The 18,878-nt window shown below is 37.2% G+C and overlaps 1 protein-coding gene across 7 annotated transcripts in view; it reads right to left on the bottom strand.

The window, feature by feature from the left end:
• The window catches only part of NF1 (neurofibromin 1), a 290,127-nt gene that overhangs the window by 171,272 nt on the left and 99,977 nt on the right, over positions 1-18,878 (bottom strand). For all 7 annotated transcript variants that reach the window (XM_003912563.5, XM_003912562.5, XM_009190060.4 and 4 more), the window contains 3 exons: positions 2,509-2,682; positions 1,948-2,070; positions 1,615-1,689 (listed from right to left, as the gene is read on the bottom strand). In XM_003912563.5, coding sequence (XP_003912612.3) covers positions 1,615-1,689; positions 1,948-2,070; positions 2,509-2,682 — 372 coding nt within the window. The remainder of the gene's footprint in view (positions 1-1,614; positions 1,690-1,947; positions 2,071-2,508; positions 2,683-18,878) is intronic.

The raw sequence follows: 18,878 nt of genomic DNA, 5'->3' as shown, positions 1-18,878 counted from the left end.
CAAAAAAGTATATATTTGGGTTTATTATAAACAAATTTTAAGCACTTATGTAAAGCTATCCACTCTTTGAATATTTTCAGTGTTCTGAGCCACAGCAGAAAAAAGCAATAATGTCTTATTTCTGAGTTAAACATAAACTTCAGGGTGGAAATCATCTTTTTTTCCAATGGCCTTGAAAGTAAACCTTTAAGGTACAATGTCCTGGCTCATTATGCTGACAAAAGTACAGTAATTTTTTTAAAGTTTTTAATACAAACATACCTTATTTACAATCTTCATTAAACTTTCCCTTTTGGAACAAAGCATATTCAATGTTACTTCTACCTACAATTTAACTCAGTGATACTCAACTAAGGGAGGAAGTATCATTCCTTCAGGCATATTTATTTGTTCATAATGACTAGGGATGGGGGAGATGCAGCACAACTGGCATTTAATGAAGTGAGGCCAGAGATGTTAAAGGTCCTGCAAGGCCCAAGGCATCCTGCACAACAAAGGACTATCCTCCCAAAATGCTCACTAAACACATGCTGAGAAAAATTAAATGCGTCACCAAATAGCTTTATCAATAGTGAATTTTCCACTGCAGGAATGGATAGAATATGGGCAGCATTTATTTTAAATAAATACAACATTCAGGGCAAATGAGGGTAAAGAGTTATTTTCAACTCACCAGAGGCACAGTCTTAAAATGGAATTTGATTATAAACAGGACAAATATACTAAGTTATCAATGATTAAAGCCTCCTTTAAGGAAGGAAAATGTTGACCATTTTACCCATAAATGTGAGTATCTATCATTTGATAAAAGTGGAACAATGGAAAATAACACCTGAGAACTTTCAAAATAGGGTTGTTCATAATTACAAGAACAGAATTTTTAAAATCCACAGTCCAAATCTGATAAAGTTTTGCTGTCTATTTAATGTCTCCACATCAGAGTTGAAGCTTTCACAAGTACCTTTTAATGATTTCACTTACTTTGTCTGATATGCTTTTGTATCTTGTGAATACCTACTTTAAAGTATGTTAATATTTCATTTTGTTTAAGAAAAATGAAATTTTACACTATGAATGAATTTAGGATCAAAAGATTTAAAAGTACCATCAAATACAGTCCCATCATTTTGTCAATGTGCTATACTAGACTACAACATAAATACTATTACTTTTAATTTAAATGGTAAGGTGGCAAGTCAATGTATCAAATGCTGTGAAAGGGCTAAGAGTATTCAAATAATATGTTTGAAAAGCTTTGGGATGAAAATTTTAAATTGTATTTTCAGTGGCATTTTTTTCAAGGACTTCTGATCTGAATAAAACATTTTAGATTTAATCTTTCCAAAGCATCTTATTAACTCCATCTTCCTTAATATGGTCCCTTCAGTCAAACTTAATATGAAACTTAATATGAAAAATTAAGTCAAACTTAATATGAAAAATACAAATATTTATCAATTATCAAATATAATCCCTGTGGAGAAATTTTCCTATTTCATACATCTAAATTCAGAACCTTTTTGAAAACCAAGAGTGCATTTCTTAAAAAGAAATATGCAAAGAAAAGAACGAAAAAATTTTTTTTAGTAATTTAGCAATACCTTTTGCACTTACATTGGTGATGATTCGATGGAGTGAATTTACCAGCACATAGTGAAATGTAGAAGGTGAATTCTGAGCCAGGCAGATCTATAGAAAAAGAAAAACAAAGCAGATTATTTCTATGAGAAAAATACTCAGTAATACAAATGAAGTCAAAAAAAACAGCAAATAGAACTTTTTTTTTTTTAAAAAAAAACACTAAGTTTTTAAGGTCTTGAAATGAACATCAATATATAATAAGCGAGAAATACCAATAAAAGTAAACCTATTAATCTCTCTAGTCTTTTTGTTTATAAAGGATAACAGCATCAGTAAACATAGTTAGATAAAAACCAATGCTCTCACCTTAAAGTGTTGGTTGTTGTGAGGACTTATACGAAAGCAAGAAACAAGGCAGTCAATCATTAGATCCACATCTGCAGGCTGACTGCCTCTTGAGAATGGCTTACTTGGATTAAAAAGCAGGTTCTATAAAAACCCCAACAGAAAACAAAAGCCTTTAAATGCCCATGCAGTACTTCTTTACTAACACGTAATAACATCAACACATTACCCACACAAATGGCAGTAAAATTCAGTTGCCAGAAGAAGCACAAAGCACCAATACTGTAGTTCATCAGTCTGATACAACTGTTCCTATACTATATATAGGTTCCTTTCAGGTCCTAATAGACACATTATTTTAAACCTAAGTCTGTATATTTATGCTCATTTAAGAAAATGGTGTTTTCTTCATATTCTCAATCCATTTAGGCTGATGAACACAGAAAAAACAAAAGAAAGTCCTATGAACTTAACAAAGAATCAGAACTTTAATGTTAGCAATTATCTTTGAAAAAATACTTATGCTAGAAAATTCATTTCATTTTCTTAAAGTTTGTAGTAGAGAAAGAATAAGCATGTTACCTTAAGATCAACCACCATGGACTGAACAAGTAGGAAAATGACAGAGTTATCTTCCCAATTGATGTAAGTACTTGCTTTACACAGTTTGACACAGGCAATTGCAGCACTTTCTGTCAGCTGCCTACTTCCTCCATGGCCAGCAAGAGCTTTTCGTAGACTGTCCAGAAATAACTTCTACAGAATGCAAATATAGCGATAAGATAATATATGAAGTTTCTTCTATTCCAGATTTATCTAATATTATAGCAAATTAACAGCCTCTAAAACTCATACTATAAAGAAGGCATAATTTATATTTGTAGTTTTCAATTTCATAATTTAAGTAGTGGTCATCATTTAAATGTTTCTCAAATTTAAAAAAAAACCATGCTTTTTCTATTTTCTTTATTGAATTATTAAATGAATACAAAAAAACAGTCCTTCCCAAACAAGCTGCTTTCTGAACTTTTTTTTTCCCCCAAGATGGTGTCTTCCTCTGTTACCCAGGCTGGAATGCAAAGGCACAATCTCGGCTCATTGCAACCTCTGCCTCCCAGGGTCAAAGCGATTCTCCTGCCTCTGCCTCCAGAATAGCTGGGTTTACAGGCGCCGCCACCATGCCCGGCTAATTTTTGTATTTTCAGTAGAGACAGGATTTCACCATGTTGGCCAGGCTGGTCTTGAACCCCTGGGCTCAAGTGATCCTTCTGCCTCGGCCTCCCAAAGTGCTGGGATTACAGGCGTGAGCCACCACGCCTAGCCTTCAACTTTGAATTCAGCTGATCATATCTTCTTTTTGATATTTAAAGTCTAAATATTATACTATCTTGGCTCTGGCCTATGATAAATTGTTCCACCCTTTTGTAACACACCAGGTTATATTCAACCTTCAGCCTTCTAAATAGGAATATATTCAAGGCTGTTCTGTTACTCTAAATTTGTTTCTCAAAAAAAATTACCTACTCTTGTGATGTTAATCCCTCTTTACAGTTCATTAACAAATTTCTTCACTTGGCTTTTCTCCTAAATGAGTATCTCACATCTCCACCTACATGTATGCTCAAATGTAACAAGTCAAGAACTAAACTCACCCAACACCAGCATAATATATTATTCTCAAGTGTACATGGAACATTCTCCAAAACAGACCATATGTTAGGCTACAAAATAAGTCTTAATACATTTAAAGAAATTGAAATCATACAAAGTATGTTGTCTGATCATAATGGAAATGAAAAACCAACAGCAGATAAAAAACTAAAAAATTCACAAATACGTGAAAATTTGTGAATGTTAACAGATCAAAGGAAAAAGTCACAAAGGAAATTAGAAAACAACTTGAGACAAATGAAAATGAAAACATAACATACTAAAACTTATAAGATGCAGTGAATGCATGGCTAAAAGAAAAATGTAAAGCTGTAAACATTAAAAAATAAGAAAGTTCTCATTCAACAACCTAACTATACACCTCAAGGAACTAGAAAAAGAGTAAACTACACCAAAGCTAGCAGAAGAAAGAAAATAATAAAGATTAGAGAGAAAACAGAGAACAGAAAAACAATGGAGAAAAATTACAAAACCAGAAGTTGATCCTTTGAAAAAGTCAACAAAACTCTAGCTAGATCATTTAACAAAAAAAGAAACAAATAAAAGAGAGACAGAGAGAAAGAACACCAAATTACTAAACTCAGATATGAAAGTGGTGACACGGTCAGATGCAGTGGCTCATGCCTGTAATCCCAGCACCTTGGGAAGCCAGGGCAGGCGAATCACTTGAGGCCAGGAGTTCAAGACCAGCCTGACCAACACGGTAAAACCCCCATCTCTGCTAAGAAGACAAAAATTACACAGGCATGGTGGTGTATGCCTGTAGTCCCAACTATTAGGGAAGCTAAGGCAGGAGAATCGCTTGAACCCAGGAGGCGGAGGTTGCAGTGAGCCAAGATCGTGTCACTGCACTCCAGCCTGGGAGAAACAGCAAGACTCCATCCCCGCACCCCCGTCCCCCCCCCCCAAAAAAAGGAAAAAAGTGGTGACACTACTGATTTTACAAAAATAAAAAGAATTATGAGACGATACTATGTAAACCTATATGCCAACAATTTGGATAACCTGGATAAAAGAGACAAATTTCTACAAACACACAATCTACCAAAACTAACTCATGAGGAAATGGAAAATCTAAACAGAACTATAACTAGTAAAGGGATTAAATCAGTAATCACAAAGCTCCCAAAGAAAAGGCCAGGACCAGATAGCTTTCACTGGTTGATTCTACCCAAAATTTAAAGAATGCTTCTCAAACACTTCCAAAAAACTAAAGTGAAGGGAACACTTCTCCTCAATAGTTATATGGTCCAACATTACCCTGATACCAAAGCCAGACAAAAATACTACAAGAAAACTACAGGCTAATATACTTTAGGAATACTGATGCAAAACTCAACAAAATCAGCAGCCTATTAAAAGAATGACAAAGCACGACCAAGTGAAACTTACTCCAGGAGCACAAGATGATTTAACAACAAAAAAATCAATGTAATACACTACATTAATAGAATGAAGAAGAAACTCCACGTGATCATCTGAATCAATACAGAGAAACCACTTGACAAAGTTCACACCTTTTATGATAAAAAACACTCAAGCTAGGAATAAGAGGAAATTTCCTCAACATCATAAAACCCATATAGTAAAAACCAATAGCTAACAACATACTCAATAGTAAAAGATTGCAAGTTTTTCCCCTAAGATCAGGAACAGGATGGTGATGCCCACTTTTTCTTCTTCTATTCGGCATAATACTAGAAATTCTAGATAGAGCAAGTAGGCAAGAAAAAGATGGAAAAGTCATTCAAATTGGACAGAAAGAAGCACCATTATGTCTATTCACAGATGATATATCTGTAGAAATCCCTAAAGATGACACATACACACCAAAAACAATCTGTTAGAGCTAATAAATTCAAAGTCACAATACAAATTCAGCACACAAAAATCAGCTAGATTTCTATACATTAGCAATGAAAAATACAAAAACGAAATTAAGAAAACAATTCCACTTATGATAGCATCAAAAATAAAATATACAGGAATTAAGAAGGTGAAAAACTTATACAATAAAAAACTACAAAACACTGCTGAAAGAAATTAAACATAAATAAATGGAAAGATATCCCACGTTCCTAGATGGTTAAGGTAACAATATTACCCAAAGCAATATACAGATTCAATGCAATCCCTATCAAAATCCCAATGGTATTTTTTGCAAAAAAAAAAAAAAAGAAAAGAAAAACCCCTCTTAAAATTCATATGGAATCTCAAAGAAGTGCATAATAGTCAAAATTGTCTTGAAAAAGAATAAAGTTGGATAACTCACACTTTCTTATTTGAAAACTTACTACAAAGCTACAGCAATCAAAACAATGTGGTACCAGCATAAGCACAGTCATACAGACCAATGGAATAGAGAGCCTAGAAAGAAACCCTCACACATATGACCAATTTTTGACAAAGGTGCTGAGACCGTTCAATGGAGAAAGGAGAATCTTTTCAACAAATGATGCTAGGAAAACTGATTATCCACATGCAAAAGAATGAAGATGGACCCTTCTCTTACATCATATACAAAAATTAACTCAAAACAGATCAAAGACCAAAACTTAACAGTAAAGCTATAAAACTCCTAGAAGAAAATATAGGAAAAAAAATATTTCCAACATTGCATTTGGCAAAGATTTCTTGTATATGATACCAAAAAAGCACAGGCAACAAAAGAAAAAAAACAGATAAACTGGACTTCATCAAAATAAAAACTTTTGTATAACAAAGGACACTATCAAGATGAAACAACAATCCACAGAGTGGGAGAAAATATTTGCAAATAATGTATCTCATAAGGGATGAATAACCAGAATATATTAAAAATTCCTATAACTAAAAAAAAAATTTAGAGCCTTACAAATACTTTAGTTGTTTTAAAAAACTGAAAATAGATGAACTAAGCCATTGCCTCAAGAAATAACAATATAAATAAAATGAAAGCTAAAATTAAAGAAACAGAAAAATTTAAATGCTAGGAAACAAAATCAAAGTCTAGGTTTTAAAGACCAGTAAAATAGTAAACATGAACGAGGAAAAAGAGAAATGAGTAAACAGTTACAAACATGGATACTAAAGATAATTACATGAGAATATGGAAATATAACCTTTATGTAATTGTACAAGTAAAATATATAAGTATTATATACAACTCTGCACTGATAAAATTGAAAAATATATTTTCTAGCAAAGAACAAACCATCAAAAGTGACTTTAAAAACAACAGAAATTCTTCAAAAAATTAAAAATAAAATAACGATATGATGCAGCAATTCTACTTCTGGATATATATTTAGAAGAATTAAAAGCAGGGTCTTGAAGTTATTTGTACACCCATGTTCACAGTAGCATTATTTATAATAGCCAAAAGGTGGAAACAACCGAAAAATCCACTGGCATATAAATTTAGATAAATAAAATGTTGGTATACACATACAATGGAATATATCATTCAGCCTTAAAGAAGAAGGAAATCCTGACATGCTACAATATGGATGAATACTATTTCAGCCATTAAAAAAAGAATGAAATCCTGTCTTTCATGGCAACACGAATGGAACTGGAGGACATTATGCTAAGTAAAATAAGCCCATGTCCAAAAGACAAATACTGTATGAGTCCACTTATATGAGGTAGTCAATGATTCAGAGAGACAGAAAGTAAAAGGATGGTTGCCAGGAGTTGAGGGTAGGGAAAAAAGGAGAGCTGTTTAATAGACACAGAATTTGTTTTGCAAGATGAAAAGGTTTTGGAGATTGGTTGCACAACAATGTGAAAGATAGTGCTACTAAACTGTATACTTAAAAATGGCTAAGATGGTAAACTTTATTTTGTGTGTATTTTACTGCATACAAAGTTTTAAAAAGCGACAGAAAACCTACATAGATCCATTTATGGGAGTTCAAATAAAAGGTGATTAATGAGTTATTTTAAATAGGCAATAGATAGGCTAGTTCTAGAAATAGCATTAAGAAACCAGTAGCAGTACTTAAGAAGAAAAGTATAAACTGAAGGTCAAGACTGAACAGGAAGCTTACTTTTCCACTGAATTTCCTTCCTGATGTATAGTGAAAATTTCCATTATGTCAATTTTTTTTTCTTTAAAACTAATGACAAGCAAAAGTCAAAGGAAATCTTAACAGCTTCTAACCTTGATGATTTTATAATGATTTCTATCTAATCGGATAATTTCTATTATTTAAATTATTCCAGGCCATAGAAAAGACTGATAGTTCCCGAACTCACATTACTAATTTGGCACAAATAACTGTTAGAATAATTAGTTACTTTCAAAAGTGATAATGCATATTATGTTAAATATACACATTTTCTAAGCATCAGAAAGCTGAAGCACTGGAAGGAAATGTTTTATTAAGTAGCTACCCAATACATTTGCCAATAGCCAACCAAGTTTACCTCACACACACACACACACACACAAATGAACATACTAAAAGTACGGATTTCCAAATATATTTCAGCTCCAAATTTAAAGTGAATGTTTATATAACATAGAAACTATCTCACTGGATACAATTCAGCTCTAAAACTAGAGTTCAGGGCCCTTTATCTTTTGTTATTAATTTTAAATTTTTTGATGTATTAATGTTTATGAAGAACATAGTAATGTTTCCATAGATAGACAGAGATCAAATCAAGGTAATTAGCATATCCATCATCTCTTATCATTTCTTTGTGCTGGGAACATTCAACATCCTCCTCCTAGTTCTTTGAAACTGTGTAACATATTGTTAATTACAGTCATCTTACAGTGGTATACAACACTAGAACTTACTCTTCCTATCTAGTTGTAACTTTGAATCCTTTAACAAATCGCTCCCTACCCTTCCTGCGCCCTATCCTTCCCAGTCTGTAGTATTCTGTTCTACTTTTTACTTCTATGAGATCAACTTTTTTTAGCTTCCATGTACGAACAAGAACATGCAGTGTTTAACGTTCTGTCCCTGGTTTATTTCACTTAATATAATGTCCTCCAATTCAATCTATGTGCCTCAAAATACAGAATTTCATTCTTTTTTATGGCTGAATACTATTCCACTGTGTATATATACCATATTTTCTTTATGCATTCATCTGTTGTTAGATACTTAGGATGATTCCATATCTCGGCCATTGTGAATAGTGCTGCAATAAACATGGGGGTGCAGATGTCCCTTCCTTTGGATAAATGTCCAATAATGAATTGTTGGATCACATGGTAGTTCTAGTTGCAGTTTTTTGAGGAACCTTCTCACTGTTCTCCATAGTGGCTGTACTAGTTTACATTCCCACTAGCCACATTTAAGAGTTCACTTATCTCCACACCTTTGCCAGCACTTGCTAATTTTTGTCTTTTTGATAGTAGCCATTCTAACCAGGATAAGATGATATCTCACTGTGGTTTTGATTTGCATTCCCTGATGACTAGTGATGTTGAGCTTTTTAAAAAAATGTGTCTGTTGGTCATGTGTCTGTCTTCTTTTAAGAAATGTCTATTCAGGTCATTTGCCCATTTTTTAATTGGATTCTTTTTTTTTTATTTGCTGTCAAGACGTCAGAGTTCCTTGTATATTCTGGATATTAATCCTCTGCTGGATACATACTTTGCAAATATTTTCTCCTATTCTGTAGGTTGTCTTCTCACTCTGCCAATTGTTTCCTTTGCATTAATGTTAATTTTTTAAAGAAAAGTAACTTAAATGCTTGACAATATGGAATTTAAAATATGGTACATTCAAGCTGGGTGCAGTGGCGCATGCTTATAGCTGCAGCTATCTGAAGGTTGAGGTGGAAGAGGATCGCATAAGCCCATAAGTTTGAGACCAGCCTGGGCAACATAATAGCAAGACTTAGTCTCTTTTTAAAAAAATGGTATGTTCAATTTGGGGAACACCTTACAGCAGTTAAAGCCAATGACCTAGATGAACAATAGTTCTCAAATTTCAATGTGCATTAACAACCACTTGAAAGGACTTAATAAAAACTGCTGTTTTTAGTGAGAAACTAAATATTTAGTTAGAAACTAAGAACTGGCATTTCTCACAAGTTTCCAGGTGATGCTGATGCTGCTGGTCTAAAGACCACACTTTGAGAAACACTGAACTATATACCTATCTGTCTATCTCCCCATCCTCATAAAAATGTAAAAGCTAGACTGGAAGAATACACATTTAACCCTTTGCAGTGGCTGTCCCTGGGAAAGAAGAAAAAGAAATTAGTGGGATTTGTAATTAAGTGAGAATTTATGGAAGTATTACTTGTTCACAACTTTTAAAAGCAATATAAGGACTAAGCTCTGATGTTTTAACTTGCCCAAATTCCTACCTAAGGGGTCTAAGGGAGGTATGCCCTACAAACCATAAGTTCTCATCAGATGGGTTTTATTTGACCCTATATATCGTGACTTACTTTTCAATCTGACTCTGGCATAACATTATGAGACAAGGACAAAATATTTAGCCCCGAAATATATTTTCTTGCCATACCTTGAAATTGCCATGCAAGGTCTCTTGTGGGAAAAAAATCCACATTCTATAGAGAATCCCCTTTTCCCTTTGTTTTCCTTCCTTCCTTTCCAGATCCAGGAGATAATCGACTAAGAGCCAGGCACCCTTTTAGGTCTAGTAAGAAACATTTTACAACCTGCTCTCTGAAGTTTGCTGAGAGATTCCTCCGCGCAACAAAACCTGGTCTCCATAATCCTTTATCCTTTATCTTAACCTGGACACTCCTTTCCATTAATCCCAAGTCTTCAGACGAACTCAACCGTCAACTAGAAAATGTTTAAAGTTACCTATAGCCTGGAAGCCCCCACTTTGAGTTGTCCCACCTTTCTAAACCAAACCAATGTATTTCTTAAATGTATTTGATTGATGCTTCATGCCTTCCTAAAATATATCAAACCAAGCTGTACCCCAACCACTTTTGGGCCTGTGTCACTCATATTTGGTTCAGAATAAATCTCTTAAAATATTTTATAGAGTTTGACTCTTTTCGTGGACACATATATAAATTTCTCAAAAGACGAGCAAAATATAAAAATGTTAATAGGAGTATGGGGAACTGTTACATTCTTTGTACATTTCAAATATTTCTTTTTAAAAAAAGATACTATAGTCAAAAGAAACAGGTGACTGGAAAATATTTACAGACTAAAAATGTAGGATTACTGCTCTTAATATACAAAAAATTTCGCAAATTCATAAGGAACTGGAAGCAACATAACAGAAGAATAGGTAAAGAAGTCAACAGACACCTGCAAAAGAAAACATGCAAATGGCAAAGAAACATATGAACTGTTTCCAAACCTCAGTAACCTTAAAAAGAATAAAAATTACAATGAGATACTATCTTTGTTCTCAGTATCTGAGAATTTTAATTAGTGCTCTCATTTGGAAAATTAATGTTTAGGTCAATACTTTTTTCTTTTATATCACTTATTAAATACGAACTTTCAGAATAGTCATGTAACCACAACCACAATCATGACATAGAACATTTCAATCATCACCACAATCAATCACCTACTGCTTCTTTGCAATAAATTTCCTCCCCTAACTCCCACTCCTGACATCCACTTATCTGCTTTCTGTCCTGAATTTCGTCTTCTCTAGAAGTTTTAAGAAATCACATAGCATGTCATCTCTTGAGCCTGGCTTCTTTCACTTAGCATAATATTTTTGAGATTTACACATGTTGCCGAGTCAGTAGTTAGTTCCTTTTTATTGCTGAATAGTATTCCATGGTTTCAAGGCATCACCATTGGTTTATTCATTCACCAGCTGATGGACACTTGGGCTGTTTTCAAATTTAGGCTATTATAAATAATATGTATACTCGAGTATATATCCTTGAGAGAAGGTATATGCCTCTGTGTGATTTTTTTATTTTCATATTATAGGTACACAACATAATTTTCATTTTCTTCAAGACTGTAACACCTTCAACATTCGTATTTATGGATTAATATTCACAGATATAAATGTTTAATCTATATGCATATTCTTGTTCCTAATCTTATGTTATCATTCTATGCTTGAAAATTTATAACATATTTTTAATATACTGTTTGCTTCCTTTCTGAATGCCATTTTTCAGCTTTATTGAGGTATGATCGAAAAACAAAAATTGTATATATTTAAGGTGTACAACATGATGTTCTGATAAACTTATATATTCTAAAATAAGTACCACAATCAAGGTAATTAACATATCCATCACACAGTTTACCTCTGAAAGAGAAGGTAAGAATACCTGAGATGAGATACTATCTTACCTTATTAGTGTGGCAAAAATTCTAAAGACTGAACAATAGCTAATCCTGATAAAAATGCAGGAAAATAGGCAATTCAGTGGGGATGAAACTGTGACCTGCTGCAACTACTGGGGAATGTAAATCTAGTAATAACTATTACAAATTTTAAATGCAAATGTTCTCGACACAGGAACCCCCAGTTTTTGGATTCTAATCTATAGAATTAAAAGCATCAGTTAACAAGAATATATGAAAAAGATATTTACTTAAGGCTTAGCTATAGTGTCAAAAAACTGAAAACATCTGAATACCCACCCATTCAGCAAAATGGCTGAGTAAATGAGGCTCATTAGTGTAACAGAATGTTACCTAATATTGAAAGGAATGTGTTAGATCTCTATCAACTATTTTGAGGAACAGCTAAAATACTTTCTTAGATAAATAACGAGGGAGAGTAATGTGCATAAAATAATTTCATTTTAAAATACAACCAACACCACCCTACGTATGTATGTGTACTTTGCATTTGAATGTATGGGTAAATAGATGTGAGTGGAAGAATACATACCAGCCAATAACACTAACTAGCTTAGAGGGAATGTGAGTAGAAAAGGGTGAGAATACTATTTTATTTTATTATTTTATTTTTTATTTTTTTGTTTTTTGAGATGGAGTCTCGCTCTGTCACCCAGGCTGGAGTGCAGTGGCGTGATCTCAGCTCACGGCAACCTCCACCTCCCAGGTTCAAGCAATTCTCCCTGCCTCATCCTCCAGAGTAGCTGGGATCGCAGGCGCCTGCCACCACATCCAGCTATTTTTTTTTGTAATACATTTTTTTAAATATATTTTTTAGCCAGGCGCAGTAGCTCATGCCTGTAATCCTGGCACTTTGGGAGGCCAAGGCAGGCGGATCACCTGAGGTCGTGAGTTCGAGAGCAGCTTGAACAACATGGAGAAACCCCATCTCTACTAAAAATACAAAATTAGCCAGGCCTGGTGGTGCATGCCTGTCATCCCAGCTACTCAGGAGGCTGAGGCAGGAGAATCGCTTGAACCCAGGAGGTGGGGGTTGCAGTGAGCCGAAATCATGCCATTGCACTCCAGCCTGGGCATCGAGAGTGAAACTTCGTCTCAAAATAAATAAATAAATAATACTTTTTTAAAAATCCAGAAAGATATAAAAATCTAAACTTTTAAATCTAGAAAATACCAGAGAAATATTAAAAAGCATACTTCAAAAATCTTGGCACATGCCAGACAAAAAGGTCACACGCTGAATGATTCCATTTATATGAAATGTCTAGTTTAGAATAAGTAAATCTATAGAGACAAACTAGATTACTAGTTGTGAGTGAGGCGAGAGGAACAGGGGGGAGTGATTACTAACGGGTTTCTTTTTGGGAAGATGAAAATGTTCTGCACAGAAACAATGGTGATGATTGTACAACTTTGTTAATGTAGTAAAATCGCTGAATTTTACACTTCAAAAACATAAATTTTATGGTATGTGAATTATATCTCAATAAAATGACTAATATCTTGTGGGAAGAGAAGTCTGACCAAAAAAGCTAGGAGACAAAAAAGAACAAGGCTGAGGTGACTACATGCAAATTGTAAATATCTATATAGTAAAAAGAACTCATAAAGTTTAAAAACGAAACCAAATAAAAATGTACACATATACCCTTACAAATCAATAAAAGACAAACAATTTGCGTGGTGGCGCACGCCTGTAATCCCAGCACTTTGGGAGGCCGAGGTGGGAGGATCACGAGGTCAGGAGATCGAGACCATCCTGGCTAACACGGTGAAACCCCGTCTCTACTAAAAATGCAAAAAATTAGCCGTGCATGGCAGCGTGCGCCTGTAGTCCCAGCTACTTGGGAGGCTGAGGCAGGAGAATGGCGTGAACCTGCGAGGCGGAGCTTGCAGTGAGCCGAGATCGCACCACTGCACTCCAGCCTGGGCGACTGAGTGAGACTGCATCTCAAAAAAAAAAAAGACAACAATTCAATGGGAAAATCAGCAATTCCCTGAAGATATACAAATAACCAATAAACACTTAGAAAGCTACAGCTGTGATTATTAAAATGTAAATTCACTCAAGAGTACTACTGAATTTATAGCTTTTTATTTATTTCTATTTTTCCAATAAACAACAAAACAAAACACCCTACTGTATTAGTCAGGGTTCTCTAGAGGACAGAATTAATGGAATAGATACTTATATAAAGGGGAGTTTATTAAGTATTAACTCACACGATCACGTGGTCTCACAACAGGCTGCTGCAGGGTGAGGAGCAAGGAGAGCCAGTCCAAGTTCCAAAACTGAAGAACTTGGAGTCCGACGCTGGAGGGCAGGAAGTATCCAGCACAGGAGGAAGATGCAGGCTGGGAGGCTACGCCCATCTCTCTTTTCACATTTTTCTGCCTGCTTATATTCTACCCACACTGGCAGCTGATTAGGTGGTAGCCACCCAGATTAAGGGTGGGTCTGCCTTTCCCAGTTCACTGACTCAAATGTCAATCTCCTTTGGCAAAACCCTCACAGACACACCCAGGAGCAATACTTGGTATCCTTCAATCCAATCAAGTTGACACTCAGTATTAACCATCACAAGTCCACCCCTTGTCAACATGAACCCATACACATCTCCTGAGATCATACACGATCTTCAAATAAAGACAATAATAAGGTCATAATTACGCCTAACATAATACAACTATCCTTCGTACAACCAGAAACACATCTATCCCAACCCAAATACTAAAAGTTAATAATACTTAAATGCTGATGTGAAGTCAATAAATCTTAAGCCATATGATAAAAGAAAAAGGAAATAAAATGAAGATATTTTCTTAGTACAGGTGTATACATGCACAAACATTTTTAACAAAAGGAAGAGGAAATAATCATGACAATTACGGTCCTGGTTTCTCCAGCTGGTCATGCAGTTGCAGCTGGTATTGATGACTACCTTCTTCAGCTACCCATTCTGTATTCCCTTTGCCTTCAGCAAGCACCTCAGCAGGTGGTGGTTTTTTTCCTGGTAGAGTGACCCAAACCTTGATTCCTCTGGGTGTGGGTTATTTGTAGTCCTGCCTGGATGGGGCTGTTGTAGTTTCCCATTTACCTTAATCACAGGGCATGGTAATACATGGTAATACTAAGAGACACCCTAATGGATCTCCACGCATACTCTTCTTTACCTCCGCTGTGGAGTAGTAGACTGATTTCATCTCGATAGTCAGGGTCAATCACCGCAGCCAATACTGTTAACTCCCTTCTTAGTCTGTTGACTTAAAGGTAGGAGGAGCCCAAAGTGTGTCCAGGTGGCAATCTTAACTTCCAGTTTAATGGAATCGTCGTTGTGTCTCCTGGTGGCAGCGTTCCTCCCTCTGGAACTAAGACTTCTAGGCCAGCAGAACGTAATGTCACAAGAATGGGAAGCAAAAGTTTTCTAGTGGATCACTAGGGGTGATGGTGAGTAATTTCTGGACCCATGAATACTGGCTATGGGAGAAACAGTACCATATATTGGACACTGATTCAGGGCATACACAGCCTTCTGGAAAACTTTGCCCCAGCCTTGCAAAGTACTGTCATCTAGTTGGCGTTGTAATTGTGACTTCAAAAGGCCATTCCACTGTTTTATCAATCCAGCTGCTTCAGGACGGTGGGGGAACATGGTAAGACCAGTGTGGCCAGGCACACTGGCTCACACCTGTAATCCCAGCACTTTGGGAGGCCGAGGCGGGTGGATACAAGGTCAACAGATCAAGACCATCCTGGCCAACATGGTGAAATTCCATCACTACTAAAAATACAAAAATTAGCTGGGCATGGTGGCACATGCATGTAGTTCCAGGTAGTTGGGAGACTGAGGCAGGAGAATCGCTTGAACCCAGGAGGCGGAAGTTGCAGTGAGCCGAGATCGCGCCACTGCACTCCAGCCTGGCAACAGAGCGAGACTCCGTCTCAAAAAACCAAACAACAACAACAACAACAAAAACACAAAACAGTGAATTCCATGAGCATGAGCCCACTGCCACACTTCTTTAGCCGTAAAGTGAGTGCCTTGGTCAGAGGCATTGCTGTGCGGAATACCATGACGGTGGGTAAGGCATTCTGTGAGCCCATGGATGGTAATCTTGGCAGAAGCATTGCATGCAGGATAGGCAAACCCATATCAGGAGTAAGTGTCTATTTCAGTGAGGACCAACCTCTGCCCTTTCCATGATGGAAGAGGTCCACTATAATCAACCTGCCAGAAGGTAGCTGGCTGATCAACCCGAGGAATGGTGTCAGATCGAGGGCTCAGCGTTGGTCTCTGCTGTTGGCAAATTGGGCACTCAGCAGTGGCAGTAGCCAGGCCAGCCTTGGTGAGCGGAAATCCATGTTGCTGAGCCCATGCATAACCTCTATCCCTGCCTCCATGGCCACTTTGTTTATGGGCCCATTGGGCGAGGAGAGGGGTAGCTGGGGAAAGAGGCTGAGTGGTATCCACAGAACAGGTCATCCTATCCACTTGATTATTAAAATCCTCTGCTCAGGTCACCCACTGGTGAGCACTCACACAGATACAAACATCTTCACAGTTTTTAACCACTCAGAGAGGTCTATCCACATACCTCTTCCCCAAATCTCTTTGTCAGCAGTTTTCCAATCATGCTTCTTCCAAATCCCTGACCATCCAGCCAAATCACTGGCTACAGCCCATGAATCAGTATATAATTGCACATCTGGCCATTTCTCCTTCCATGCAAAGTGTACAACCATGTGCAATGCTCAAATTTCTGCCCACTGGGAAGATTTCCCTTTACTGCTGTCCTTCAGGGATGTCCTAGAAAGGAGCTGAAGTGCTGCAGCTGTCCACTTTCAGGTGGTGTCTGCATATTGTGCAGAACCATCTGTGAACCAGGCCCTAGTCTTCTCTTCTTCTGCCAAATGATCATAGGGAACTCCCTATGAGGCCATCGGTACAGGTTGGGAAGAGAAGGCAGGGTGGCAGGAGTGGAGACCATGGGCATTTGAGCCACTTCCTCGTGTAGCTTACTTGTGCCTTCAGGACCTGCTTGAGCCCACTCTTGTATGCACCACTTCCATTTGATGATGGAATGCTGCTGTGCATGGCCCACTTTATGGCTAGATGGGTCAGAAAGCACCCAGTTGATGATAGGCAGTTCAGGTCACACAGTGACTTGAAGACCCACAGTCAAACGTTCAGTTTCCACCAAAGCCCAGTAACAGGTCAAGAGCTGTCTCTCAAAAGGAGAGCAGTTATCTGCAGAAGATGGCAGGGTCTTGCTCCAAAATCCTAGAGTCCTCCGCTGTGATTTACCTATGGGGGCCTGCCAAAAGCTCCAAACAGCATCCTTATCTGTCATTGACACTTCAAACACCATTGGATCTGCTGGGTCATATGGCCCAAGTGGCAGAGCAGCTTGCACAGCAGCCTGGACCTGCTGCAGAGCATTCTCCTGTTCTGGACCCCACTCAAAACTGGCAGTCTTTTGGGTCACTGGATAAATGGGCCAGGGTAACACACCTAAATGAGAAATGTTGCCTCCAAAATTCAAATAGGCCCACTAGGCGTTGTGCCTCTTTCTTTTTTGTAGGAGGGGCCAAATGCCGCAACTTATCCTTCACCTTAGAAAGAATATCTTGACAGGCCCCACACCCCTGGAGCCCTAGAAATTTTACTGAGGCAGAAGGTCCCTGAGTTTTAGTCGGATTTATTTCCCATCCTCTGGCACCCAAATGTCTCACCAATAAGTCCAGTGCATTTGCTACTGCTTGCTCACTGAATCCAATCAGCATAATATCATCAATGTAATGGGCCAGTGCGATATGTTGTGGAAGTGAAACTCGATCAAGGTCTCTCCAAGTAAGATCATGACACAGAACTGTAGAGCTGATATACCACCGAGGTAGGATAGTAAAGGTATATCCTACCTCCGCTGAAGGCAAATTGCTTCTGATGGGTCTTATGGACAGGAATGGAGAAAAAGGTATTTGCCAAGTCAATGGCTGCACACCAGGTACCAGGAGATGTGTTAATTTGCTCGAGCAGTGAAACCACATCTGGAACAGCAGCTGCAATTGGAGTCACCACTTGGTTAAGCTAACAATTATCCACTGTCATTCTCCAAGACCCATCTGTCTTCTGCACAGGCGAAATGGAAGAGATGAACGAAGATGTGGGGAGAATCACCACCTCTGAGTCTTTCCAAGTCCTTGACGGTGTCACTAATCTCCACAGTCGCTCCAGGAATGCAATATTGTTTTTGATTTACTATTTTTCTAGTTAGAGGCAGCTTTAATGGCTTCCATTTGGCCTTTCCCACTATAGTAATAGGCCTCATCCTACCAGTCAGGGAGCCAATGTGGGTGTTCTGCCAGCTGCTAAGTATGTCTACGTCAATTATGCATCTGGCACTGGGGAAATGACCACAGGATGAGTCCAGGGACCCACTGTAAGTCAGACCTGAGCTAAAACTCCATTAATTTACCTGACCTCCATAAGCCCCTACTTTAACTGGAGGACCACAATGACATTTTGGGTCTCCTGGAATCAATGTCAACGTAGAGCCAGTGTCCAGTAGTCCCCAAAATGTCTGATCATTTCCCTTTCCCCAGTGCACAGTTACCCTGGTAAAAGGCCAGAGGTCTCCTTGGGGAAGGATGGGAGAAAGATTCACCGCATAAACTGTCACTAATATAGTGGGGTCTTTCCTCAAGGGGACCCGACCTCCGCTTTCATTCAAGAGGTTCTGGGTCTGTAAACTGGCTCAAGTCTGGAAACCGATTGAGGAGTCATAATTCTGTTTTTTATAATTCAAATTAGTCTTTTGTTCATTCAACCTAGAAGTTTTCTGCTTGTGTAAATTAAGTGAGAGTGCAGTAGGCTTCCTATCAATTTCATTTTTAGGAACACCATGACTAAATAGCTAATGCCAGAGCTCTAAACGAGTCAGACTATTCTTTTTTTTTTTAAATTTACTTTTTATTATTATTATACTTTAAGTTCTA

Source organism: Papio anubis, chromosome 17, assembly GCF_008728515.1.
Source record: "Papio anubis isolate 15944 chromosome 17, Panubis1.0, whole genome shotgun sequence".
NCBI lineage: Eukaryota > Metazoa > Chordata > Mammalia > Primates > Cercopithecidae > Papio > Papio anubis.
This window is presented reverse-complemented; position numbering and strand designations above follow the sequence as displayed.